The sequence below is a fragment of the Pieris brassicae genome, chromosome 6 (assembly GCF_905147105.1).
Source record: "Pieris brassicae chromosome 6, ilPieBrab1.1, whole genome shotgun sequence".
Taxonomy (NCBI): Eukaryota; Metazoa; Arthropoda; class Insecta; order Lepidoptera; family Pieridae; genus Pieris; species Pieris brassicae.
Window position 1 is genome coordinate 7,583,516 of NC_059670.1, and position 27,325 is coordinate 7,610,840.

Below are 27,325 nucleotides of genomic sequence, written 5' to 3' on the forward strand. Positions count from 1 at the left end.
GAGAAGATTTATAGTGAAGCTTATAAAAATTTGAGGGATTTCTAAATTAATCATTTTTTGTTTCAGAATTGAAAGGTTAACATTATCATAGGCTGCAGACACATCTAAGAATGCTGCTAACACAGACTTATTACATGAAAATGCCAATCTTAAGTCTGTCATAAAAATACTGATACTATCCATCGTACATCTGCCTTTCCTAAATCCAAACTGGTTTTGAGATAGTAAGCCTTTACTCTCAATAAACCATTCTAATCTATTTTTAACTAAATGTTCAGAAATTTTGGAAATAACTGAAGCTAATGCAATTGGTCTGTATGATGTTGGATCATTAATCGGTTTGTTGGGCTTATGTATAGGGATAACTTCATGGATTTTCCATGATGAAGGAATATTACCTGATGTTAAGATAGAATTAATTAAACTGAGAAAATAAGAAAGGCATGTGTCATTCAGGTTTTGTAGAAAAGAATATGGAATTCCATCACAACCTGGGGCTGAGTCCCTAAGTTTTGAAAGAACCCCTTTGAGTTCTGAAAGGCTAAACGAAATGAATGAATCGCTACTATCATGCTGGGAGAAGAGAGAAAGCTGTGAGTCAGAAGAAATATTTTCTATAGATGGGACATATGGTGGAGCTAATTTGTCAAGAAACAAATCAACTGTATTGCCATCCATAAAGCGAGACCTTTGAGGTTTAAAAGCAGATCTGAATCTACGAATATTTTGCCAAACTTCAGATGAAGAAATGTCTGGTGAAATTGAAGCACAAAAAGATTTCCACCCATTGAATCGTTTTTGTTTTAATAATTTACGTGTTTTAGTTATAAGATTACAAAGAATATTAAAATGTTGTGTTGTAGAATTTTCTCTGTAATGTTTTTCGGCCATCTTTCTCTCAGCTATAGCAGCAGAGCACTCGCTGTCCCACCAAGGAGGTGATGGAATATGCCCATTGCCACTATTATTTTTAATTGGAAAAACTTCCTCAGCAGCCTGTAGTAGTGCCCGTGTAAAAGCTTCAGCACAAAGATGATTATTGCTGTCATTTACTGGAGGTATTGTTGATAAATTTTGTTGAACTTTATCTCTAAATAATGACCAGTTGGCATCCTTAAGTCTATATTTTAGCCGGGGAGGAGCCTTTGACGTCTTTTCGCCAATTTTTTGAGGAAATGATACAATTAGCGGAAAGTGATCGCTTCCATATGAAGACGATAGAGGCCACCAGTTTAATATAGGAGCAAGGGAAGGACTACACAGGGTAAGGTCTGGTGCACTGATACCCTCATGGGGCTTTGTCCTTCTAGTAGGACAACCAGAGTTTAGAAGGCATAAATTATTATCATCTAAGATGTCTAAGATTCTAGCCCCATAATGATCAGACTTAGAACTTCCCCACATAGAATGTTGTGCATTGAAATCTCCCATTACCAAAATAGGGCGCGGGAGGGAAGATAGAATGCTACAAATATCGTCAAAGACTTCAGTGGAAGGGTGTGGTATATACATATTTACAATACAAATATTATTTACACTAGCAGCAATAATGGAAAATTTATCACTGTGATTAGGCATGGGTATGTGGACAAAGGGCACACTTCCCTTAAGAATTAGTGCAACTCCACCATACCCATCTGTTCTGTCTTCTCTAAGACAGATATATCCTGGGATTCTAAAATTGAATCCAGGACGAAGCCAAGTCTCTTGAAGAGACACAGCAAATGGTTTGTAATTATTCAATAAAAAAATTAGGTCACTTTTTTTACTATTAATACTCCGGCAGTTCCATTGAATCACCAGAGACTGGTTTCGTGGATGGTCCTGTCTGTCCATGAGTTAAAAAACTTTTTGAAGAAGTGGCATCGTTGGACGGTATTTTAATTATGTCAGATTGTGAAAGGTATTGAATTATAGAAATTATGAGATCCTTTGTTATGATTTCTGACAAATCATTATAATTTTTGCGACAACCTGTAGAAAAGGAAGGAATGTTGCTGTAATGTTCAATAAGCTCTGCATGTGCTTTTTGATCGTATCCCTTACTAGTATTTCTGGGACGAGCTTTGGGTTTCATGTATACTGTTTTCCTAAATGACTGTGTGGGGCTTTTAGAAGGGCTTGTTAAATTATAGGGACTGGAATAAGGAGTAGTCGGACCAGAAGGGGCCGATGAAGCAGAAGCAACAACGTCTGCATAGGATTTCGAAACTAGTGGATGTACTTTACTGGCTTCTGAATAAGATATAGAGTTTCTAGCCATTGTTTCTTTGATAGCTTTTTGTCTAGCGTACTCTGGGCACTTTTTGTCTGTTGCAAAATGAGAACCAGAACATAAGATACACACAGCATCATCTCTTTCAGTCTTACAGCTTATACTTGGGTGGTTGTTAGCACATTTGTGCCTTGGAGTGCCTCTGCATTGCATTTTTGTGTGACCAAAACGGCAGCAATTAAAGCATTGCAGTGTGGGGTAAATATAAAGATCTACAGATAGGGAGTTGAAACATATAAAGACCCTGGGAGGTAACACCTTTCGATCAAAGGTTAAAACTACGGTCTCAGTTGGAATGAACTTGGGCGTCTCGCCTTCATATACCTTTCTGTTTAGTCTCCGAACTTTCAAAATACTTCCACAGTTCTGCGGAAGCTCAATATTTTCTATAATGTCTTTCTCGTCCCAGTCACATGGAACACCTCTCACTATTCCCATGCGAGTGATAGTGAAGGCCGGAATAAATGCTTTATATTTATTAATTTCTAGAGATTTGTGATTTAAAAATGTGTTAGCATCCTGAAATGAATGAAATTGCAAAGACAACATGTTCCTTCCAATTTTTTTGATGCTTCCCTCTACTATGCTTTTTATAGAACTTTTTTTCAGGAAAAATCCAAATTGTACTGGGTGAATAGACCCAGTTTGATTTGGTTGTAATATTTTTTGAATATGGACAACATAAGGCGCAGGGTCTGACGCCTGGTAAAGCGACCTAGCAGCGCGAGGGTTACTTGAAGCAGATTGAGCAGTCTCATTATGGTGTATTACATTGATTTTATCATCAAGCACTTTAGAAATAATATTATCCTTTAAATTATTCGGGGAAAGTTGGGATTCTGACGGACTCGTATGTCTATGATTCCTTCTCTTCTTTTGGTTTCTACCTGAAATTCTTTTTCTTTTAATCGATTTCGTGCTATCCGAACAGTCCGTATCTAAAATTGAACCTTCCGTTTCCATTCCCGATGCATCGATTGTGACTACATGAGACACCTGGAGGGATGTCCCTCCAGGGTCTTCAGGCTCCAACATGGACGCCTAAAGAATATTCCTATTTACATATAATACAATTCAATTACTTACCAGGGGAAGAAAACAAACTAAGAAAATAAATAAACAATAATAACTACTAATATATACACTTTACAACTTAACTGATCCTGCGATATCAAATTAAATTTAATTTTCAAAAGATTGGCGTCCGCCTATTTCAAAGACTTCCCGCCTTTTTCAAAATACATGTTATAAACTTAATTCTTTTTACGGTTTTGTTTTGTATATTTCGAGGTTAGGTGTAAAAAAAATATTTCCACGACATCTGTTGCACTAAATACTAACTATTACTAATACTAAATGTACTTTATGACTAAAAATAACCTACCTTTATATAATTATTCAATATAAAATAATTTACTATAGTAAGCAAAATAAAATAAGCGATAAATCCTTTCAATAATACTATTTACCTATGTTTTAAACGTAACAATCACGCACTCCACATTGGTTCAATACAGAATATCTCGGTTGTCTATTGTCTATGGCGTAAGTTGAATGTTAGTTTGAATCTGTGATAAGATTTTCAATTTCAAACGGTTTTCGATCGTCGATGTTTTGTGATAGAATTAATTTTATGAAACTTTTATGAAAACGGTGTATATTTCCAATTATGTCAATTTTTAATGAACTTCTATTACCAAAATTCCTTGAAATACAAAAGACATATGAGACAACCTTTAATGACGAGCTTAAGGTAATCGACAAGTGAAAAATTATGTAAAAATGTGTACCTTAGTATTATTCTGCATATTAACTCGTGTAATTTTATCCTGAAAGTTTTAAAAACTGTACACATCGTGTTCCAGGCCGCACTCGAAAGTTTTGATAAGTTTGAAGAGGATTTTCAAAAAGGTCGGGCGACAGTTCGTGAAAGGACGCTAAAAGACAAAAATGCCCTGACAACTCTTCAAAGTATTACCGAGGATGAAGGTAGAATTTATGAAAGGATATCTTTACCTGAAATTTTTAATATTATATCAAATAAAAACATCTACCGTATCATAATTTTTTTATATATATAACAGAAAATTTAAGGCCAAGGCTTAGTTCTTGATTTTAATATTACTAAAAAGTACCCCTTCGAAGAATGGCTGATGTAATTTAATTGATTTTAAGCATATAAGATAAAATTTAGAAGTTTATTGCAACACATATTAATAAGATTAATTTTTAATTAATGTCATCAAATAATAAGTTTTGTTACTGTAGGAAATAAATTAGTAAGTTTTTCTTAATTATGAATAATTATAGATGATAAACCTAAAACTAGTGACGAACGATGCTCCACAGAGAGTGGGAAAGAGAACAGAGGATCTAAAAAACGGAGTAAAAATGAAGTGGATGATATGTTAAGTCCTGAACAAGATAAACGGCTTAAGAGGAATGCATCTGTTAAAGCTCAGAGCATAATAAGTAAACAAGTAAGTTTTTTGTACTTTTTAATCATCAAAGGTACATATAAGATTAAAACAACAATACATTCTCAAGAAGATTAATACTTGGTATTAATTAGTTTTAATACAACATAATTTTTATTAAATTTTTAAATATTAATGTCTAGAATCATTTACGTTTTTTTTAAGATGTCAATTAAAATTATTTAAATTATTTCAGTAGATTAATAATATAATGTGTAAATGGATATCATGATTTTTTCTGTAGTGACTAAACAGTCATCGGAAATTTTAATATCTTAGTCCTCTTTTAATGGTACTGTACATAACTTTTTCTTACAGAATAATGAGGAAAGTGTCATTATTGTTTCTTCTGAGGTATCAAAATATGACAAATCATGTTTGCTTATTAACCCCCATACTTAGGATCTTAATTTAAATATCTCAATTTGAGTAAAGCTTTTCTTTATATATATTTCATATATCCACTGAGAGTGAGTGTTTAAGTCAATTTAACTGATAAGAAGAAGAAGGTTAAGACCTATAAGTATGGGAGTTGATTTTTTCACTAACAGGATTAACATAGTGAAACTAGAACTATGAGTGTTACAGTATTTGTGTTGACTCCGCATAACATAAAACAGATAAAGTAATGTTTGGGTAAATTTATGGTATTAAGTGCTCTGACCATATAAAGTAAATTTGAGTAAACAACAGAATTTAAGTGAATCAATGTTAACCTACTTAACAAAATATCAGTTTTATAGTACATGATTTTTGGTGGTAAAATTACCTTGGGCGTTTTCTTCTTTAACATTTGTAAATGATAGAACTTGGTAGTAGATTAGAGTGGTGATTGTGTTTGTGCTGTTAGTAAAATTTAGCTAACATTGATTCAGATTCATTATATGTAACATAAGTATGTAAACTTTGTAATATTAATAATTTTTCAGGTAAATGTAAACTTAACTAAAAAATTACGCCGTGAGAATTCTACTGAAAAAAAGAGTCGTCGTAACAATGATGAAACAGAAAAAGATGAACTATTATCTGCTGTGCAGAGTGAGTATTGGTAGTACAATTGTATTTGTTTCTAGATAAAAGTAAAATAATCTTATCTTAAATCGAAATTGTGCTAATAAATTTATTGCATTTATTATTATTAATGTCCTAAATACTAGTGGAGAACTCTAGGGTTGCTAGACTCTGAAGTTTTATATGTTGCCTCATGCTTTAGTGCATATGAGTGGATGTCTTTATTTTTGGCATAATACATTTATAATTGTAGTATATACTTTTAATCTAAATCAAACGCTATACATATATAGCCATGTAAGGATAACCCAACCTCACTCATGATTTCAACTATCAAAGTTTTATTGTAAATTATCATGTGCTCAGGACTTAATTCCTGGAAAACATACTATTCTTTAGTAGGATAAACTGCTTTTAACTTACGAGTTCTAAGTTCAATCCTGGCAAAGCAATTTTATAAGCTTCCTCACTCATCTATACAAATATTTTATATATTATATTGTAACAAACTTCAGTTAAACAAGAGAAGATCTCCGTACCACCTGAGCCCCAGCCAATGGAGATGGAATCATTGCCAGTGAACATACCAATCAAACAGGAGCCCACTCATGATGACATTGCTATGCCGCCACCTGTTATTCCCATCACAAGTAAGATTTCACCATTTTAAATTACGTGCGTACGTACCACTCCAGCATAGTCTATGAATGTCAGGTTATATCGATTCGACATTCTAGATAAGAATAATTCACGCTGTAAGACAACCCTCCTATATAATATGTAATAATATTACCTTCATCTGTTTGCAGAGTCACGCAAAGGAGCTCAAAAGAAGAAGTCCGAAGAGGGCGAAGGGGAAACTAAGAGCCGTAGCGCTCGCTCGAAGAAACAGACGGATGAACCTACACGTGGTAAGTTGTATACTTAATAGGGTTTTGGCATACTCAAGCATTTTAAATAACAATGTTCAAAATTTATTGACGTTTTGGTATCGCTATAGTAGTGGCTATATCTAGTTTAAGAAGTTTTATGTAAATTGTATACTGTGTCCTTATGGTCTTAATTTTTTTTTTCATGTTTTCAAAGTGAAATGCAGAAATAAAGTTGAGTTAAAATATATTATTACCTCATTGTCCCGTGTTCTGTACGAATTGTGCTCATAATTTAATATTCATAATTGAAACGTTATTTAAAAATTATTATTACAGACATTATTGATATTACAGCTTCAACGCGTGCAACCCGAGCCAGTTCGAGAGCCATGAAAAAAGAAGACGATGAAATGGCTCCACCCCCCGCTGGAACACGGCCCAAGCGGACTAGGGCTAAAAAAGTAAGTTATTAAAAATTATTATTGGAAGTGGTAAGCAATTTTGACCAAGCATTCATGGTTTTATTTCTGAAAATAATTTAAATCGGTATGATATTTTTGATGCTCCATAGTCACTACTAACAACAACTTGCTAGTTATTTTATTGTTGCCATCAAGACTACACAGAATATATCAACAAACTATATAATATTTGGCCATTACTCATTAGGTTCTATATCGGTTTATGAGATTTATATAAACTATTAAAGTACACAACTGGAAAGACACTCGACAATATAACTTGTAACTACACTGTACTATTTCTAATTATTTGTTTGACTTACAGGTGACACCCGAAGTATCTGAAGAGGGTAAGGAAAGGCAAAGTATAGAAGACAGTTCCATAGGTAAGTTCCATATACATCTAATTCACTTAATAATAAATAAAAAATTATCATCTAGTTGAGCAAATATTTTTTTTTACATGTGTCTTTACTTAGACATCATGGAACATTATGATCTGGCCAAACTTAAGTCTAACTAATTACTAAACTAACCTAATTTGCTAAAAAGGATTTTTAACATAAATAAGTGTCCAATAACACTACTTACAGTCACTTTTGAAGGGAAGCACTCTGTACTTGTGTTCTATTTTTGAGCAAATACTATAACAAGATAAAACTTTTTCCAGCATCACCAGCAGATAAACGTCCAAAGAGAACGAGACGGGGACGAAAAGCTTCGTAAGTATTTTTTAAGTACTCTGCTTCGAAGCTTTATCTAAAGTACCAGTTTTAAACTTATCGTATTACAATTATATCTGTGGGTATATTAACATCATCACGTTGACTTATAGTAAGTATTTTAAATGGGATGTAAATATTAATTAAGATGGATAATATAATTATGAGAACTCAATCAGCTATGTCAAAAATAATTAATAAAATTTTAATTATGTATGTAACAATATATCACTCTCTTAGCAAGCGTCTAACTCAAATTTTTGGTGTAATAAATTCCTACATTTTCAAAAACTGCAGTTGTTACAAGGAACTACTAATGTAAAAAGGCTTAATATAAAATAAGGATTATCTAGTTGATAAAAAAAAATAAGTGTTGTTTGAAATCATTTTTTATGATGATTTGCTATTTTAAAAGAGTACCGAGAGTTTTTTCCGCCGGCTTTTTCTCTCGGCCTACACCCTCTGTCTTCTTTGCCGATGAGTAGGGATGTCTGCTATACAAATTTAATGACGTGGAATAAGTGATTCCTGTATCTTTTATTCTATAATAAATATATTTTTTTTAACTGATTCTATATATTGCATCATATGTCAGTGTGTCAAAAACCTATGTCATAAGTATTTTCCAGTTCCATTAAAAATAACAGATTGTTATTTTACCAACAATTTTATTGTTTTTAGAGACAAACAAGAACCAGCTCAAGTGATTGATCATACACCAGACATAATTTCCCCCAAAGAAGGAAGAACATCAATTCCGGAGACTACCACAGATTCACCTATATTACAAAAATCAATAACAAAGAAAAAACATGAACAATCCGAAAGTATTAATATTGGAAAACCAAAAAATGGAATTATCAAACCGAATGGTATCGCTGTAGAAAATGGAATCTATTCAGGATTACATACATTAGAAATATGTAATGGAATCAATGAAACATATGTTACAACTTCAAGCCAAGCATTGGATGAAACGAGGGTTCTTGATAAATTGAACTCGACAGTTACTTTATCAAAAGATTTGGATAAAGATGTTGTTTTGCCAAATGGAGATGGTCATGCTGAAATATTCAAAGCTGTAAGTTTGCCCTGTATATCTTTCCTTAAAAGCTATTTATAAAGGCCTAGGATTAATATCAGTACATATTCAAATATTTTCTATTATAATTGTCTTTTTTTTTTAGTAAAGATAAACCGTATTGTGACAATTATAATAAAAACATTTATCAAATTTTGATAAAACGAAATATTTCATTTTAAAAGTCCATTAGTGTACAGCCGGAAATCGAACATCTGGCCTCAGGCAAGAGAGTCGCTCGCTGAAGCCGCCAGGCCAACACCGGTCACTTAATTAATATTACAGTCAAAATCTGTTTTATCGACATCGAAGGGACTACTCACATTTGGTCTAAAAAAACCGATAATTGTTATTAAGTACCTAATACATGGAATTCAGCCGGGACCTTTGATTTTGGTCATTATAACCGGTATGTTGTTCCAAACGATGTCGTCGTAAACGATTTTGACTGTAATTGAATTCGTATGAGGACATTTTAAAATTAGTTTTTACTCAATTAATTTAAATGTTATTTTCAGAAGATGAACGAAACGGTAGTAATTGAAAAAGACAACACAAACAAACAAATTATGGACGCTACGGTCGTCTTGGAGAAAGGTTTGTCAATTGTCCTTATTCATAATTCAGTCAATGAGATTCGACAAGAGAAAACATATCTGGTTTCGTAAAATTCGCTTTATACCAAACATTTTTGGGATGATTTAAAGTATTATGCCTGTGTAGCTTACGTTAATAAAATACATTGAGTTCGATAATCTAAGAATAAACTGATCCATATCTCATAAAGATTATACTTTCTACATGACAAACATGGGGTTTTTACAACAAACTCCCAAGGGAAATTAGAGAATTATCACTAAATAAATTCAAAGCCCTCGTTAAACGTAAACTAATCAATTAAGCTTTTTATAAATTTGACGAATACTTAGATGATTCTAATCCTAGGTATTGCTTTGCTCCAGTTCAAACAATTTGTATGACTCAATAATTGGCGTTGGTAGTAAATGTAAATTTACAATTAATTTAACTTCTTTTTGACGTTCATGAGTGTACTTGTTCACCTATATGAATAAAGTTTGAGTTTAATGTCATCAAGATGCATTCTATATAAAAATTTAAATGATAATAAAAGCATACTGCTTATAGGGATATACAACTAGTTTTGCACAAATGAAACGCTTTTGAATAGAAAATACGATGTATAATACAGATTCCTTTTTAGATCCGAAGCCTACAAATGTAACCGACGATAATTCATTGATGACTGACGACGATTCCATAGAAGAGAAGACTCCACCCCACAAGCCGACCCCACAGCCCACGTAAGTTAACAATCTATTTTTGAGTGTTCTAGCTGGTTTCTAAAATTAAATACATTAAAATAAATTTAGTATGTAATTTGAAACTATAAAAATACTAAAGCAACAGGTCTCTGTCGAATTTGTATTGAATATGGCTTTGACAGTCTTCAGTCAGCCATTTCATGGCATATTTTCGTATGGGTCACGTTTCTAGAAACTTCGCTTTGAGAAACTTCACATGACTACGATGTGTGTATTAGACCTGTAGACAGAGTTTTTGACTGACTCACGCGCAAATTTAAGATCGTAATAGTTTCCCCAAGTTCCGATATTTCACGTTTTTTTTAAATATTATGGCAATAGTTTTGACTTTATGCCAGTTTCAAGTAAAGCTCACGGATTTTTAATTATTATTATCTCAACGGACACAGATTTTGTGTATTGAAAAGCAGAAGATAATGTTGCAGGTCGGCTGTTAAAGAAAAAGTGCAACAATTTGAAGAAATGGCATCACGAATTACTAGGACGAAGACACGGGCGTTGGCCAAGAAGGTAGGTTTTGCAATTATTTAATTGTTTACTTCAAGTAAAAGGTCTAATCGTATAAAGTTTTAACAGTTTATTAATTTCTGTAGAAAAGGTGATTAACTTTTAATATTCATTTTATTTTACTATTACTCAGTGACGTCATAGTTTAATAAATTTATATATAGATAGATAATGTAAAAAGAAATTATTTCCAAGAAGTTGTATGTCATTTTCAACAGGAGGAGTCTACAGAGAATCAAACCCCGCCCGATAAAACAATACCCTCTGCTGTCGCCTCTGATACTCTCGCCAAAATGAACAATTTGATATTCAAGTCGAAGATGCCACAGGTAATAAATGAAAATATATAGACAAATCTTAAATTCCATTGCTTTACATATAGAACAATCAAATATTATCCAAACTCTATAATATGGCTCAACACACTTGAAACATATACAAATTTATCAAATAAATGCATTGGTTATGTGTTACTTTTTAATTATTAAATTTGACAGCCTTTTGTCCTTTGGCTTGTTCTTACGTGACCTATGAGAAATAGGCAGGTGCATTTACATTGAAACTTTAAGGGTTATGAATATTTTATATGTTTAACTAATAATTTTCTTAACATTTGATAGAATTGGACAAAAATTGATAATACAGTACTTTGAATTTCGTTTGTCTTTTTTAAAAACACAAGTGCAATGTGTGTGTCATTTTTTAGTGTTTCTCTTACTAGGGTTGCCTGGAAGAGATCGCTTGTTAGCGATAAGGCCTCCGGTTGTATCCCTTCTAATTTTTATGTTTTGTGTTATTTGTGTAATTTTTTTAATGCAACGAAGTGATAATAAATAAAATATAATAAAGTTATATTTAGTTATTAAATCAACTTTTTTCAGTTGAGCCACTCTGCCTCGAAGCCGACAGCAAATAATTCTCTTATAAAATCTCAAATCCCTACATCCACATCCAAATTAAGCGGTATTAATAGAGCAAGGGAGGCCGCAGAAGAACAAAAGAGGGAGAAAGAAGATGCCAGAAGGAAAAAGGAAGCACTTTTGGAGGCTAAGAGGGAGATGCATAAGAGGTAATTAAAAGTTTCATATATATTTAGTTTAACTGAATCGCGGATATTTCAGTCGTGGTGTTATACAAGAGAAAGCTTGAATTTTTATTTGTTTGTTACATTATTGCTTTTTAACTGTTGAATATTTTTTTCTTTTACTAATAATAACTTAATCTATTTGCGCATTGTAAATCATCAAATGATTATTATTATTATTATATTGTTGTGTTAATTTTGGATGAGGGACTGGAGTGAAACTAATTTTAAACCTTTAGCATAATATTTCGTCCAATATTCGTAGAAAACGCAAAGATTTTCCATACAGTTGTTTACTTTACCAGAATTTTTGTGCAATGTTGCTGAGTAAAACCCCTGTATGTTCAATTTAATACAGTTTTGACATACGAGAATCATTTTTAGGGATAAGTCTCGACTCTGAACCTTATTTTTTACATTATACATTACATTTATTTTATATATGGTAAAATTTTACCTTTTAAACGGGTTTGCCTACTTCAATACGTCTATAGAAAAAGAGAAGAAAAGATGGCGGCCGCGGCTGCAGCTCGTGAGGCGTCGGAAAGAGAAAGGAGAGCTGCGTTGGCTGCAGCAGCTAGGGAGAGGCAGGAGAAGCAGATGCATGCTGACGTGAGCAAACAAGAGAGGCTGAAGGAGATGGAAAAGGTTCGGGTTTACTGGATTATTTAGAATATTTTCGTTCATATTAATCTTATATTACAAAATGGATTTCCTGTTAAACAATTTCAAAATATTTAATCCTGTAAACCGTTTTTTAATTATTGACGACATATTATGAAGAAAAGTATGACCTCGAGTTAAAATCGATTAGTTCGACAAATCTAAATGACCTAATAGTTTCGTGATATACATTATTTATGAAACAGAAAAAGCTAGAGTATGCGCGTAAAGTAGCAGAGACGGAAGAGAGACGGCGCGCAGAAGAGATTGCAAGACAAAAAAAACTTGAAGAAGAACAGAAAAAGGCCGAAGAGAGAAGGAAACAACTAGAGGAAGCTGATGTGTGAGTAGTTTTTAAGATTTCGTCTTTATTTTTCAAAGTTAATCTTATACTTTGACCTAATAATACTACGAATTCATTCATGAAATTGTATGTATACCTGGTCTTAGTACATAGATATTTATTTTAAAAGAGTTTTGGCCCTACTCGGGGATAATATAATATTTTAATGGTTAAATAATTTAAAAACATATTGTTCGGATAGAAAATTATTCAAGTGTTTATATCTTAATAAATCAATGAGGAATTTATGGGCACAAATTAATTGCAGAAATGCACTTATAGCACACAAAAACAATCACTTATTACTTCACTTATGCACACTACACACTTTATCACTTGTAATCACTTTATTCGCACTTTATCGCTTCGGTGTTTCTCTCTTGTTATCGCATTCAAAACTAAAAGTAAGTAGTCGCGTTTCGGCTCGCTTATATATTCCTGGGAATAATTCTAAACAATATTCGAGGCGGGATAGCTACTGAGTAGCAATTGCCCAATTCTAGAACATCCGTAGTCTTTGTCTCTTTCGCACGTTGCTCCGTCCGTGTCGTACGGCGTTCTAGAGTGCTCAGTCTAGTTTCGAGAAAGTTCTGATCTTCTCTCTCTTTCTCGTATCATTTCGTCCTTGTCTCACACCTAGAAAGTTTGATCTAGAATATTCCTTCATCAAAGGCCTAGACCTAAAAACGCCTGAAGACGGGTCTCCTGATAACTGCACCACTCGACTACACATGTTCTGAAACTGACTGAAAAAATGTTACAGCTTCCTGAAAACTAGGGTAACATTATGGAATTACAATTTTCTAGTATGTGATTGACCCTCTCCTAAAACGGTCAGAAATCATATTACAGCCTGCTGAAAAGTTCTCTAAGTAGTGGACAAATCTAGAAACATTGCAGACGACCCCTCTTCGTAACAATATGATAATAGACTTCTTTCTTCATAACATTAGTATAGATTCAGGTGTGTTGATTTTAAAAAAATAAATGCCAACTCTATTCGAATATTATTTGTTAAAAAAGGTGTGTAATTAAAATCTTGCAATACATATTATATAATATAATTGTATAAATAGGGATACAATGTACTTCCTAGCCTAATGTCATGACTTATGATCCATATTGTAATTATCGTGTTGTAGTCGAAATGGCAATCTTCATACAGAAATATGGTTTGACAGCTCCTGAAAGTATATTACAGTTATAGAAAACGGGCCTCCGTAGAATATTTTTTAAGCTAGGTATAAAGATTATGCATCCCGACGATTAATAAGTTCGGTAATCCATTTTTCAGAGATAAAAGAGAAGCTGTGCTAATGAAACGCGAAATGGACAGAAAGAACAAAGAGTACCAGGAAAAGTTAAAAATGAAAAAGAAATTGGAAAATGAAAAAAGTAAGTTGACATTACTTTGTGTACCGTTAATCGAACTTAGCGCAAAGTGTAACTCCGACGTGTCAAAATACAATACAATTTTTTGACATACGGAAGTCATCGAGAATCTACATTCGCTGTCCTACACTTAAAGCCTTTAGTTGTAGCTTTTCCAGTGATTGGAAATATTGGATTACTGCTAATAATAATAAACTAAAAGCAACCAATTTTAATAAGTAGAAAAAAATGTTGACCCTTGTATAGGCATTTCTGCAAAAATCCCCTGATTAGATATTATCTGCCTTAATATAAAACTTGATATTTAGTTACCATATTTTTTTTTCAGTGCCAACACCGCCGAAGTATCGACCAGACCCAGTATACATGGAAGGCGGATTCCAGTACCTCAACTCTGATGAGGAAGCTGAACCCGAACGCCGACCAGACCCTGAGTGGTCTACCTCTAAGGTAATAATAACGAACTAGAGTCGGTAACTCGTATTTTGACATTGCCATATAATAATTAAGTTTACAAAATATACACCCACATAAATACACATATATACAGGGTGTCCCAAAAGTCGACGTCAAGTCGAAATTTTCTCATAGGTAATGCCACACCAGTTATCAGAAAAATTAAAAAAAAATTAAGTCATGTATTTTGAAGTTATGGAAATTTTCCTTTTATTCCAGAAAATGTACACCATGTGACAGTTTTTTCATTCCTGTTGTTACAATTATTTACTTGTTTCTCTTACGTCTGTCTAAACTCTGTGCTGATCACTCCAACTTTTAGGAAAATGTCATTTTATACCGTACCAAGTTTTCAAAATTAATTTTCGCACTACTTCAACTGACCGTCCTGAAAAAAATATATTACTCCAGTTTGGCAAGTAGCTTTAAAAGTAATAAGGATTCTACAGTGGTATAACACTGAGTCCATTATTTCTTAGATCGGCCATAAGATTTTTTTTTGTTAAACAAAGTCTGTTTTTAACAATCTCTTTGAAATTACAACAAATGATTCTAGCGCACCCAAAACGTTCCTAATGACCACAGCGTGGTTTAAATAAGATGGAGAGAGACATTCCATAAAATGTGAGCGATACAGATAGTGACGCTTATGACATACGGACGCAAATAAGTAAAATAGACAGTTTCTTTTTATGATTAGATTTATTACTTTTTTTATAAAAGATGTTCAAATTGCCGTCCTTCAGCTGCAATACAGGCTCGACATCTCCTTAAAAAAGATCGTGAAATTAAGCGGGCAAATCGTCCATTATTCATAAATTCTACTGCTTCCGCTATTCTCTGTCTAAGCTCTTCTACATTTTGAATCGACTTGGAATAGATTGTTTCCTTTACTGCTCCCCAGTAAAAAAAATGAAGATGATTTAAATCGGGTGAGCGGTCGGGCCACGAGATTGTACCACCCCGCCCTATCCATCTGTCTGGATACTCCTCGTTAAGGTGGTTTCGAACTAAGCGGCTGTAATGCGCTGGACAACCATCTTGATGGAACCACATATCTCGTAAAATAGTTAATTTATTTTTTAATTTTTCTAATAACTGGTGTGGCATTACCTATGAGAAAATTTCGACTTGACGTCGACTTTTGGGACCTGTATATTTTTTTTTCAAGGACCTTTTATTGAGTATATATTGCCATATAAAAAAAATGTGACAACCAGATATTTTACTATAAATAAATAAAAAATGTGAGCCGTCACGGGACGCCTGGCAGATGTGAAACATCGACATTATTTTGTAAAAGTAATATGCAGAAAATAACATATTGTGATAGGAACTAAATATGTCATAATGATAAAATAAAATATTACGATTTTTTTTCCAGATATCGATGACTATTTATGGAATAAACATTTATTTTCATTAAATACGAATTTATTTCAAATCGTGACTACTTAATTCGTTTAATACACCGTACACACTACTGCATATAGACTGTATATATATACCATCGTATAGCGTCATGTGTCGCCACGCCAGAAATCGGTTTTACGTGCGGCTATAGATGTTTCACATCAAAAAATAAAATTCCACTCCATGGTTTCTGTTACAGAACTTGAACTAATTCAATAGATCTGTTACTGAAATTCAATTATTATTATAACCATAAAACGGAACAGATTTAGTAAATTGAATATATTTTATGTTATACTGTTGTCGTGAATTCACAGTAGTCCATTTTAAGGTAAATTTTGTTTTATAGAACCGTCACCGCCAAGCGTGCATTCAAAACCGTTTGAAGACGTCAGACATAGACAAGCTATTTTCAGTCCGTGAACAGACAGCGGATCTTAGAGAAATATTCCCGACCATAGACCGTTCGAGACTCAAGAGGACTTCTTCAGCAGTTTGGAGGACTCCGCCAAGACTACCTGCGGTTACGGAATGAGGGTATGCTACGGAAATAATATGTTTTTGCATTAAGACTAAGTTAGTTTTTTGGACTGATGATCATTTTTACAAACAATAAAGTATAGTTTGGTAATAATTAAATCATATATAGAAGTAGATTTCTCATTTAATTGTAAAACATTTGATCTGTATCAAGTTGGTCATATTTAATGGCAAGAAATGATTGTGATTTGAAGACACAAATCGGATTACAGGTTTTAGATTCAAAGACAAATGTCACTAGAGTCTACGCTTTTTAAACTGAGTCGTCGGGCAATAAATTTCACTGACATTAGCAATGTGCACGCAATGCAAGCCATTATCGATACTTAGCTACCTGCGCACGCGTTGTCGATGCGTCATTGTCACCTTCATTAGCACTCTGACTCCTGATTGGTTGTTACGAGTAAGGGGGTTTTCTATAAATATAAGATTTTTTGCTTATAACACTCATTACATAACGTACGCTTCGTTACGCAATACGCACAATGGAGAATTTATTTTCTAACGTGGTTTTAAGGAAATTAAATGGTGATACACTTTAAATCAACGTTAATGCTCGGGCTGTAAAAAAATTCTATTAATACTGAACATAATTCAACATATCATCAGTGTGTGCCTGGAAAAGATGTCCTCCTTGTCATTTAATTATGTTAAATTTTTCTTAATGCAACGAAGTGTTAATAAATAAATAAATATTTATCGTACCTATCCCGTTATCGAAATGCACCTATAATTCTTACGCACATCACTACACCTCTCCAAAAGAGCTGTAAGTGAGAGCGAGACAGACAAATAAATATGATTAACGACCCGAAGCCTCAGTTCATTATGGGTCGATTATAACAATCATAGACGATAGAGCAGTTGTCAAATGGTCTTAGGATTTTCATAGTGTAATCGGGCTTAGACGTGTTACCAAAGATATGTATGGGAATAAGAGATACGCCGAGTACGAAGTTTACCAAGTATACTCGGTTTTGTCTTGGGAGTACGTACCGAGTTATCCAGCATAGTTTATACAATACCACATCACCTGTGTAGTGCGAAAACATGTTATGTTGGCAGACAGCACCTTTATTTTATTTACAATATATGTTATATACTTAAAAAAATTTCATACTAAGTATCAATATGATTACTGTCAAACTATAATGACGCGTTCTTTCAAAAAGTTCTCTTTCGCCACAGTCACGGAAAACATTTTTCCTACGTCAAAATTTAATATTTATTTATTTATTACAGATTTCAGTCTGGTGTCTCAGGGATAAAGTCGCAGGCGGCGAATGTATATAGCTTTTAATTTACACTAATGTGCATTGTAATGTAGAATAAATTTGAGTATTACATATTTAATTGCTTCATTCAGATTTTTATTAGTTTTTAATTCTTCATACAAATTTTAGACAATTTGTAGACGGTTTTAAATCACACCACCGAATAACCTCATTCTACTAATTGTAAAGGTTAAATAATGCGAAATTACAATTGATTTCAAATTGGATTAATTATTTTAATATTCAAGTGTAAGGATTATTATCAATTTTACTCGTTTTTAAGATTTTTATTTTATTTTATTGGTCTCATACACAACAGGTGAACGACATTGATTAATAGACATAAGTTTCATGACCTGCGCCAGAATTCTGTAAGTTCCAATAGCGATAGCGATACCGACCCGTCGTTCTTGTATGCAATTTTGATGCCAATATCCGTAGCGCTTGATTATAGCGAAAAAACTGAATATTGAAAACGTGATCCGATTGCTATCGCTATTCAACGTTTATATAATTCTTTTCTCTAGCAATAATAGTTTATGATTTTTTTCTATGTATGTAATGTGTCTGGAATTTTCTTTAATGACAAAATACAAAAAAAGTATTGTTGTGTGACATGTTCATTTGTTTTAGAATAATTTTAAAATTAAGACTGCTTATGTAATATCATGATTGTTAGAATAAATAGTTATCGTGATTTGTTTTTTTTACTTACTTTCCAATTGCAGCGAGATAATCTCGGAAATTACCCAATAGTATAATAGATTTTGTTGTTTAACGTAGCGGGGCATAAATAATTATAAGTCTTCCAGGAAAACAATAAAAAGATCAAATTAAATCTTGCGGGGAATAGAACCCAGGTCGACATGCTACGACATATTGGTTAACCACTAACATACCAAGCCTTTACTAAAACCCAGAAGACGTGTAGGACTGTGCGGCTACTTAAGATACGGACTCAATCAAAATCTCAAATTCGAATTTTATCTATCTGATAAAAAACAATATAATGTAATTTCTCGTAAAAAAAACATCACTAAGACATCAAACTTTTATCTAATTTTGTTTTTATTCAATTATGGGACGCATTATTAAGCCAAAAATGTATTTAATTAGATCACATAAGTTATCTAAAGCTGTTACTAGCGATTTGATAAAATATTCTATATTGTACTAGTTGAGGAAAAATCATTTAGCGCTTACGTTATTTATGTTACACGAAACACTGTCGTTTGTCTTATTTCATTACGGGTACTCGGGAGAAATTGGTAAAGGTGTGATACCTTCGAATTACTTTTCCTTAAGAAAATTAATATTATAAATTTTATATAATAACAATATAACTATACGCCAAGCCATATAAGCCAAGCATGAACATTTTGCTCACTCGGACTTTCCTAGTTTTATAAGCGTGGCGATTTACTAAAGGGAAATTATTAATTGCACTTCAAATAAATAATCGCATATGAATATATTTTCATCATTTCTATGCTTTTTTACATTAATTAAAATACTTCACTACAAATGAAGTAAATGTTTCATAGAAAAAGTATTGCTGATAATTATAAAATATACATCAGCACGACATTACTTTTTTCCTCATAATGCGATACAAACAAATTTTATAGGGTACAAAAATACTGCATGCTTATCATAAATACTGACTGCACAGCAAATAAACCAGAGCGCATGTAGATGATACTCGTTGCCTGTCAAAATAACTATCCAAGTAGCATATATATTATTAAGCACAACAAAACTTGCTCATCATATTTATCAATAAGACATGTTCGGCAAATTGAATAATATTATAGTCCAGTGACAAACAATGCACTAGAGTCATTCAATAGCGGTATAAAAGACAGCCACACTTTGCGACAACAACTGCCTTTGCCTTTCAGTCGCAATAAACAATCATGGTTGAAGAATGGTCGAACTGAACGACTGGCCTCTTGCGTATCAATGGGTGAAACTTGACAAAAATGTAAATTTTTTAGAATCAGATTTCGGACTTAATACTCAGATACTCGCAAGTAACATCCCATTTAATCAAGATTGGGAAACTTTTGATGGATGCAAAAAGAAAGCTTTCGCGTATTGGAGAGTTGCCTTGCCCACCCAATAAATCGCTTGGATGAACGGAAAATGCACCTGCTCCATTTTTTAAAAATAGTTTTTGCAAGCATATAGCGTGCCCCCACCTGCAGAATGTAGATATTGGGCAAAAAAGGAAGCGTGGACGCCCCACGAAAGCATGACCCGCATATTTGTATCTAATTTTATATATTTTGCAGATCTCATTATGTCGTACTTAATTAATAATAAGATGATTATAACCAATAAAACACAAATAGAAGCTATATTTAAAAAAAAGAGTTAATAGGTGTAATGTGCTTTGGTGAAAAAGCTTTGCTTTAAGATAAATAGCCGTAGGCCACAAACATAAATTGTAGTTCATTTAGTAATACATATTTTGAGTTGAGTACTTTGCTGTGCAATCAGTAATTTTGATGGAAATTCGGATTATTATTGCATACAAAAGTATGTTTTTTTATTTGCGTTTAAATACTTCCCTTACTAAATCGTCGACATACGCCTCGCGAGTATAGCCAGACGCAGGCAATATTTTTAACTGTTACTTTGCATTCATTCGCTTCATATCAATCACCTAAACCATGGGAGTTTCGTCCCGAGAATATCAAACGTAGGCTCTCTTCGACTGTTGGGGCTCATTCACACAAGCGGCATGATGTCAACGGCAAAGGCAACTGTAGCTGTCTGTGATAGCCGTCAACGTATCGGAGGTGGTGGTCGACCTATATCGACGCTTACAGTTGTTTGTGTTTTTAGCGTGCCGTGTCCGCCGTTTTGTCAGGTGACTGACTGCAAATAGTATAGGAGCGCGCAGCGCGTTTCTTTTTTATAAAATGATCTCCAATCACTACTAATGTTGAAATGCTTATTGTGGCAGTAAAGAAAAATGCCGGTTGAGAAAGATTCGCGAATACCAGATGTGGATGGTCATAAACCCTCTTTGTTGGACCTTCTGCTGACTTCACATCCGGAGAACTACCGAGTCTTTGTTGACCCGGCATTGGCTTCATCAGATCAACATATTTAGAGTTTTTTTACTTATTTTATGTAATATATGTACAGGGTGGCCAAAAATTCGTGGATCAAACGCAACTAGATAAGGTAGGTAGGATAGAAATAGATGAGGTCATGAGCGTAATTACATCTTCCAACGTCCTATTATTTGCCAACGATGTTAAGGTTTTTAAAGTAGTTAAAACTAGCAATGACTGTCTGTGTATGCAACTTGATTTGAATAAACTGCTGCATTGGAATGAATTAAACTCCAGTTTAACTATGACAAATGCGAAGTGATGACCTTTAGTGCCTCTCCAAATAAAATACTCTTCGACTATAGAATAGGATCTGTAATTATTAGCTGCGTAGCCGCGATAGTCCGCGACCTGGGTGCTTTGTTTGTTATCGATTTTTCATTTGAAGAGCACGTTGGGACGATTACGGATGCTGCATTTAGGAGATTGGGGTTGATCCTGCGAAATTCAGTTGGTCGGTCTGCCACTAGGGTGCTATATTCATCATTAGTGAGGCCAATTGTTGAGACCAGCTGCTTCATATGATCCCCTTATGAAACGTATTATAGGGATATGATTGAAAGGGTGCAGAAAAAGTTCCTTAGATATTTGTATAAAAGGTACAATTTCTTTCCTTACCTCTACCCTACTAAGTTCTTGATGGGGGTTTTAGGGTACAATTCATTAGAACATCGTAGAGATTTAGCTATAATCAAATTTGGTTTAAGCGTTATTAAAAAAGAGACGGAAAGCGCATACTTGTTGGGAGAGATCATGAGATACAGTCTCGTTCCGGACAATTATTACCGCTACATCACCTGTTTGCTGTGCGTTCGGCTCGCACTGTCCAGCATCAACAAGCTCCCATTCCTCGGTTACTCTCGCTGCTTAATCGGTGTCTCGACTCTTCACCGGAGAGCGACCTTTTTGTAATATACTGTGATTTAAAAATGTACTTGGAAAAGATTAGAGGATAGCAGGAGGTTTACTACCAAATTTTGTAAAAAGCTTAATTGTATTTTATTTTTAGTAAGAATTTAGCTTTGCATGGGCCTGTAAATAAATAAATAAATCAGCAGCCAAAATTTGTTGTACGGAAGGTCCCTAAACTCAACCCCTGCAGAGTTATAGTTTATTTTGCATTTTTATAAGAAAATTGACTTTTTTTACTAATTCTTATTAAAATTTGAAAAAATCTCCACCTGTATCTTTTTTCATAATTTTTAAATTGAAATACGTAGCACCATTCAGCCTTGCTGGTCCGAAAAACAACGCGTGGGTCATAGGGAAGAAACTGATCACAAGTCGTCGTAAATCCGAGAAAATATACACGTGCATAGGCAGGAATTTTGACATTTATCGTAAAAGTTTTGGTTTGTTTTATTAAAACAATTGTTTTGATTTATCTTCCTAGAAAAATATTAGAGCCACTCATGCCCATGTGAAATACTTTTTCAGAATTCCTATTAAAACTTGTAATACAGGGTCACTTTTTGGTAGAGTTTTTTTTTTCACAGTGGGGTCCGAAGTAAATAAGAAGTTCTGATTTAAGTATTTTTTTTTCGTAAAACCTAATATTATCTTCAATACACCCAATAAACAACCATAAATAGCATGTCCAACGCAAGGACACATCAGTACCAATCTAGTGGATATTATTAAAGATACAGAATGTAGATTTTTTCGAATGTATAAGACTTAGTAAAAAAAAGTAAATTTTCTTATTAAAATTAAAAATAAATTATAACTCTGCAAGTATTGCAACCAATGAATCTATGACGTAACCACTAGAAGTATCGAAAACTTACATTGTTATTATTAGATTTCACCCATACACGATTACCAAAAAGTTAATCAGCGTTTATCTTTATATTTTTACTTTACGTTAGAACGACTCGAATTCAGTGTAGGAGAATTAGATCAATCAAAAACCATGTTACTTTAATGTGATTATTCGACCAAAAATTCGTTTTACCAAAACATGAACCAAGTGATGAACCTTGGTTCAATATTTTTTTAGCATTATAACTATAGCAAGTAAGCCTTTAGGTAATAAACATTGAAACAGGAAAGGGTATTGATGAATTTACTATATTTCCTTACAATTTAAATAAATAAAACAAAATATTTTATACACTTATTTATTGCTAACCACCAACTGTATCCTTACAAAGTACGGCCAAGAATCGAACGAGTATCCCCAAATAAATGTAAGGTCTTAAAGCCAGTTACGTATTGCGTGTGTTTACATGAACTCGGTTAACTCGATCGGCAATGTCAGCACTGTATATATACGGCAATAATAAATACGGAATAATATTTTTAACACGATTATTTGTTGCGAATTTAAAAATTGATATTTTTATGTGACATAACCTGATTTTTTAAAATTTTACAATGAGCTGAAGTGACCATTTGCTCTAATATACGATGGGAGCTCATTTTCAAATCTATTCCAAAGCGGCAGCACCAGAGATAATTTCGATAAGTTCTCTGGTAATTACGGCTTGACGGGTTCTGTTGAACGTAAGCGTGAGTTTGTCAATCATTTCTCCAGCGTTCTTGGAAGCGTTGTCCATAGATGTCATACGAGCCGATTGTTCGGAGCAGGCGCCCTCTTTGAGCGCGTAGAAAATCATGGATGAGAGTGAAAACTCCATGTATGATTGCATCACGTCGGAATCGAGGGAGTCGTAAGTTGCCAGTTTTGGAGCACTCTGAAAGTCAATATTTAATAGAAACAAATCTTAAATCAGTTATACTGTATCCTTTTAAGACAGCATAACTGATTTAAGATCGCAATATGTGTGGCAGAATATGCAAACTATCGATTATAACACCATAACATTTTTGTACCATATTCTTGTAAATAAATTATCATTATAAAAAAATTTAGTATTAAAAGTATTGTGTAGAAAACTTTTATTTTTATTTAAAAAAATATTTGTAAATTACAATATAAGCATTGTAAAAAATATTCTGTAAAAATATAAATATTAGTTTATTATCAAGCACAAACCTCAATAGATTTCAAGCTGAAGAGAGGCAAGTCAGATTGTTCATAAGAGACAACAGATCTAAACTTGTTGTAAACAATCTTGCCGGATCCAAACTCATAGCCGGAGGTCAGAATTGCATTTGCAATTGTGGCAGCGTCTTTGAATGTAGGTGGTAAGCGACCAATCTAAAAGAGAATTAGTATTTTAGGATTTCTTTTATACAAATATAATAATAAAAATAAAAATAAAATCCATTATTAAAAACTTATTTTGTTATATAATTAATTTTTACTTTGACAGAATCTTCTATTATCTGTTTAGACAAAATCGCGGTTAGGTTTACCTCATTACAAACACTAATGATGTGCTTCCCATACAGACGTTGCAAAAAGCTACGGGACTTATCTCCCACACAGATCACTTTAATGTTGTCAGCACCAGGCTCTTGCAACTTGTTACGAATTACTTTGGAGACACTAGTGTGTACTGCACCACATAGACCTAATAAAACAAAGTGTTTAAGTTTTAGACATATAAATAAATAGAAAGTAATATAAATATGACAGTTGCATTAAAAATTTTATACATTCTGGAATATTTTTTATTGTAGATCTATATCCAAATAAATTGATAAATAATTGATTAAACCAACTTAAACTATCGCACAGAGTTCTACTTTACCTCTGTCAGAAGTCATAGCAATATACAATTGCTTAGGATCATCTTCAGGAGGTGTTACCTGTAAGGAAAACATATACTTTATACTACTATGTGTAAGAAATAACTTATAATATAATAGACTGCATTTAAATATAACATAACCATGTTCTTGCTCAGTGTGAAAATTACATTTTCTTGCAACCTGCCCTCAATTCTATAAAAGGGCAAAGAAGCCACCTTAAACCATCTAACTTTCTCACTCTAAAAGCTACTGTCCAATTGGTCAATGGTTATTCCACTTTAGAGGTAATTTTGAAAAATCTTCAACTTCATTACAGTTTTACAGAAGAATTATTACTTATGGAGGTGTAAGGTTAGTAACCGGACACACAACATTTTTTATTTCCGTTTGCAAATCTTTAAGAAATTATCTTTCTTATTTTTTGCAACACGAAAGAGTCTGGTAATTTTATACATCTCTCTATATGCAACAATGAAATTAGTTTAATTAATAAAGTTTATTATTGTTTATGCTTTTCTTCACTGAAATTTGTAGTTGATAATCTTCAGGTTTAATATCCAAAAAACTATGATGATACATGAAGTTTAATTATAAAAAAAATTATATACACATAATATGTCATCGAGGGTAAAACATAAGAACTATTAACAACTTATTAAATTTTATGCATGACATAGTTGTAAATGTTAAATATTATAAAGAACACTATATATACTAAATAAGACCCAAGTTCATCATAAATTTACATGTGAAAGTTGGGGTTTCAAAATTATGATATCATGAGGATTTTACAACATTGTTATTACATGCTGTTATTTCTTCAAAAGATGCACAAAATAAATTTCTACATTTGAACCACTTGTTTCTGTGACTAGGTGATTTAAGGATAAAAACAAACTCTTTAGCTATAAACTCTAACTAACCTCAGCGCGATCATAGAAAATAACAGAACCTTCTCCATATGGTCTAGCAGCCTTTAAATCACGCTCAGCACGAGTATATCTGCAAAATTTATAATTTCAATATTGAACAAGGTTGATTAATTTGGATTGCTTAACAAATGAAACTGAATTAAAAATCACCTACTTGAATAAAAATATTACTGTTACTAAAGAGAAAATATGAACCATGTAAAGCATTTTCTAATAATAATTTTTAAAACAAGTTTTTGTTCTATAAACAAACCAATACTTTAAATGACAATATAATGGAATAACTGTACTACAAAGTACAAATTTATGTCAACTTTACAATTCCATTTTCTAAAATCAAAATTATTTTTTGTTCTAACACTGTGCAACGATTGAAAACTTACTTAGCAGCTGACACCATCTTCATGGACTGGGTAATTTTTTGAATATTCTTTACTGATTTCAGACGAAGCGAAATGGACTTCAATGTAGCCATGTTACGGTTCTGCTGGTGGTTGACCACCATGGTCACCTGGGCGCAGACGCCCGGAGCTACGCGGCCTAACATTTTAACTCTGAAATTTACAATCAGATGATAAGCAGGTTATGTGATGTTATGTAAGAGGATTGCACTTAATTCCGACTTCTACACATGTATATTTCTAGTCATATCAAAGAAAAATACCCTTATAGAACTTAAAACACTGTCAATCAAATAATTACTAACTTTTCTTAGATTTTCAACAAAAATTTATCACCAGTCCAGGAAAATGTAGCTGGTCGGAAAGATGGATATTGGACAAACGGTGACGTTTAAATTAAAGTGTTGCCAGTTGCAGCCTATAACGCCATAATTTTTGTCAATGTCTGTGATAGAATATATGCCACATGAATATGCCATATGGTAGCAAATCAGTAAGATCATATTTTTATTCTATATTTAAATTGTATAATGCAAAAAATCATATGATACATTATGAAGCACTATAGTATTCTAAATGGGTAACTGTTAATCGGTAACTAACAATTACTGGATATGTAATCAAAGTAAAGTCAATGATCATTTATGCCAGTACAACATTGACGTATCAATGATAGCTTTCACAGCTGTTAAATTTGACAGACTTTTTACTTAAAAGCAAATAAATTTAATTTTTGTTTATAAATTTGTCGTGAACGGTTAGTGTTTCTATTTTGCTACATTTATAGACCCGCGATAAACAAAATATATATTAGAAGAAAGCCTACTGCTGCAGAAATTTATATACTGAACTACTTTACCTTTTAACTTTACAGTTGCTTAAAAGGTACATTGACAAAAGATGGTCAAAATTAATATGCCAGAACAAGAAGAGAAGACACAAAATGAACAACAAAAGAATGCGGAAATACCAGTTCGAGAAAGAACACAAACTGACGACTTAAACAAGAAATTATTAACATCATTGTTTAATCGAATGAATGAAGGTGATAGCATGTTGTCAAAAATGCTCGAGCCAGATAACGAGAGTGAAGAAAACGAGGAATGGAAATAAAGTTCTAGTAATTTGTTTTACGCGAAATTGTGCTATGTAATTTTGTAAAAAAATATGCACCAATGAAGCTTACATTTAACTGTTTACAATAATTTATTCATAAGTAACAGTAAATTTTTTGATGAAAGCTGTTTTGTCAATTTAAATGATATGTTCATTGTATAATATTGATAGTTCAAT

General features: G+C 32.9%; 2 protein-coding genes across 5 annotated transcripts; one reads left to right on the top strand and one right to left on the bottom strand.

Annotated features, from left to right (window-relative positions):
• Positions 1-3,876: 3,876 nt before the first annotated feature.
• On the top strand, positions 3,877-18,476 carry LOC123711204 (inner centromere protein). Of its 4 annotated transcripts, none has more exons than XM_045663670.1 (22): positions 3,877-4,028; positions 4,141-4,264; positions 4,586-4,755; positions 5,071-5,106; positions 5,682-5,790; positions 6,279-6,413; positions 6,573-6,674; positions 6,990-7,096; positions 7,422-7,482; positions 7,767-7,818; positions 8,500-8,899; positions 9,418-9,496; positions 10,122-10,221; positions 10,668-10,752; positions 10,968-11,078; positions 11,631-11,818; positions 12,328-12,481; positions 12,703-12,839; positions 14,134-14,234; positions 14,560-14,681; positions 16,450-16,642; positions 17,883-18,476. In XM_045663670.1, the coding sequence occupies exons 1-21, from the start codon at positions 3,945-3,947 to the stop codon at positions 16,633-16,635; spliced, it is 2,643 nt and encodes an 880-aa protein (XP_045519626.1). In that variant the 5' UTR covers positions 3,877-3,944; the 3' UTR covers positions 16,636-16,642; positions 17,883-18,476. The 4 variants fall into 4 exon arrangements, with proteins under 4 accessions (XP_045519626.1, XP_045519625.1, XP_045519628.1 ...); XM_045663669.1 differs by having other exon boundaries at positions 16,450-16,637; XM_045663672.1 differs by having other exon boundaries at positions 4,625-4,755; positions 16,450-16,637.
• Positions 18,477-23,145: 4,669 nt separating this feature from the next.
• On the bottom strand, positions 23,146-26,452 carry LOC123711251 (ATP synthase subunit gamma, mitochondrial). Its single transcript, XM_045663745.1, has 7 exons — positions 26,338-26,452; positions 26,015-26,185; positions 25,623-25,701; positions 24,699-24,756; positions 24,361-24,518; positions 24,038-24,202; positions 23,146-23,735 (listed from the first exon to the last, which is right to left on the bottom strand). Exons 2-7 carry the CDS (start codon positions 26,176-26,178, stop codon positions 23,469-23,471), a joined length of 891 nt encoding a protein of 296 aa, XP_045519701.1. The 5' UTR covers positions 26,179-26,185; positions 26,338-26,452; the 3' UTR covers positions 23,146-23,468.
• Positions 26,453-27,325: the final 873 nt, after the last annotated feature.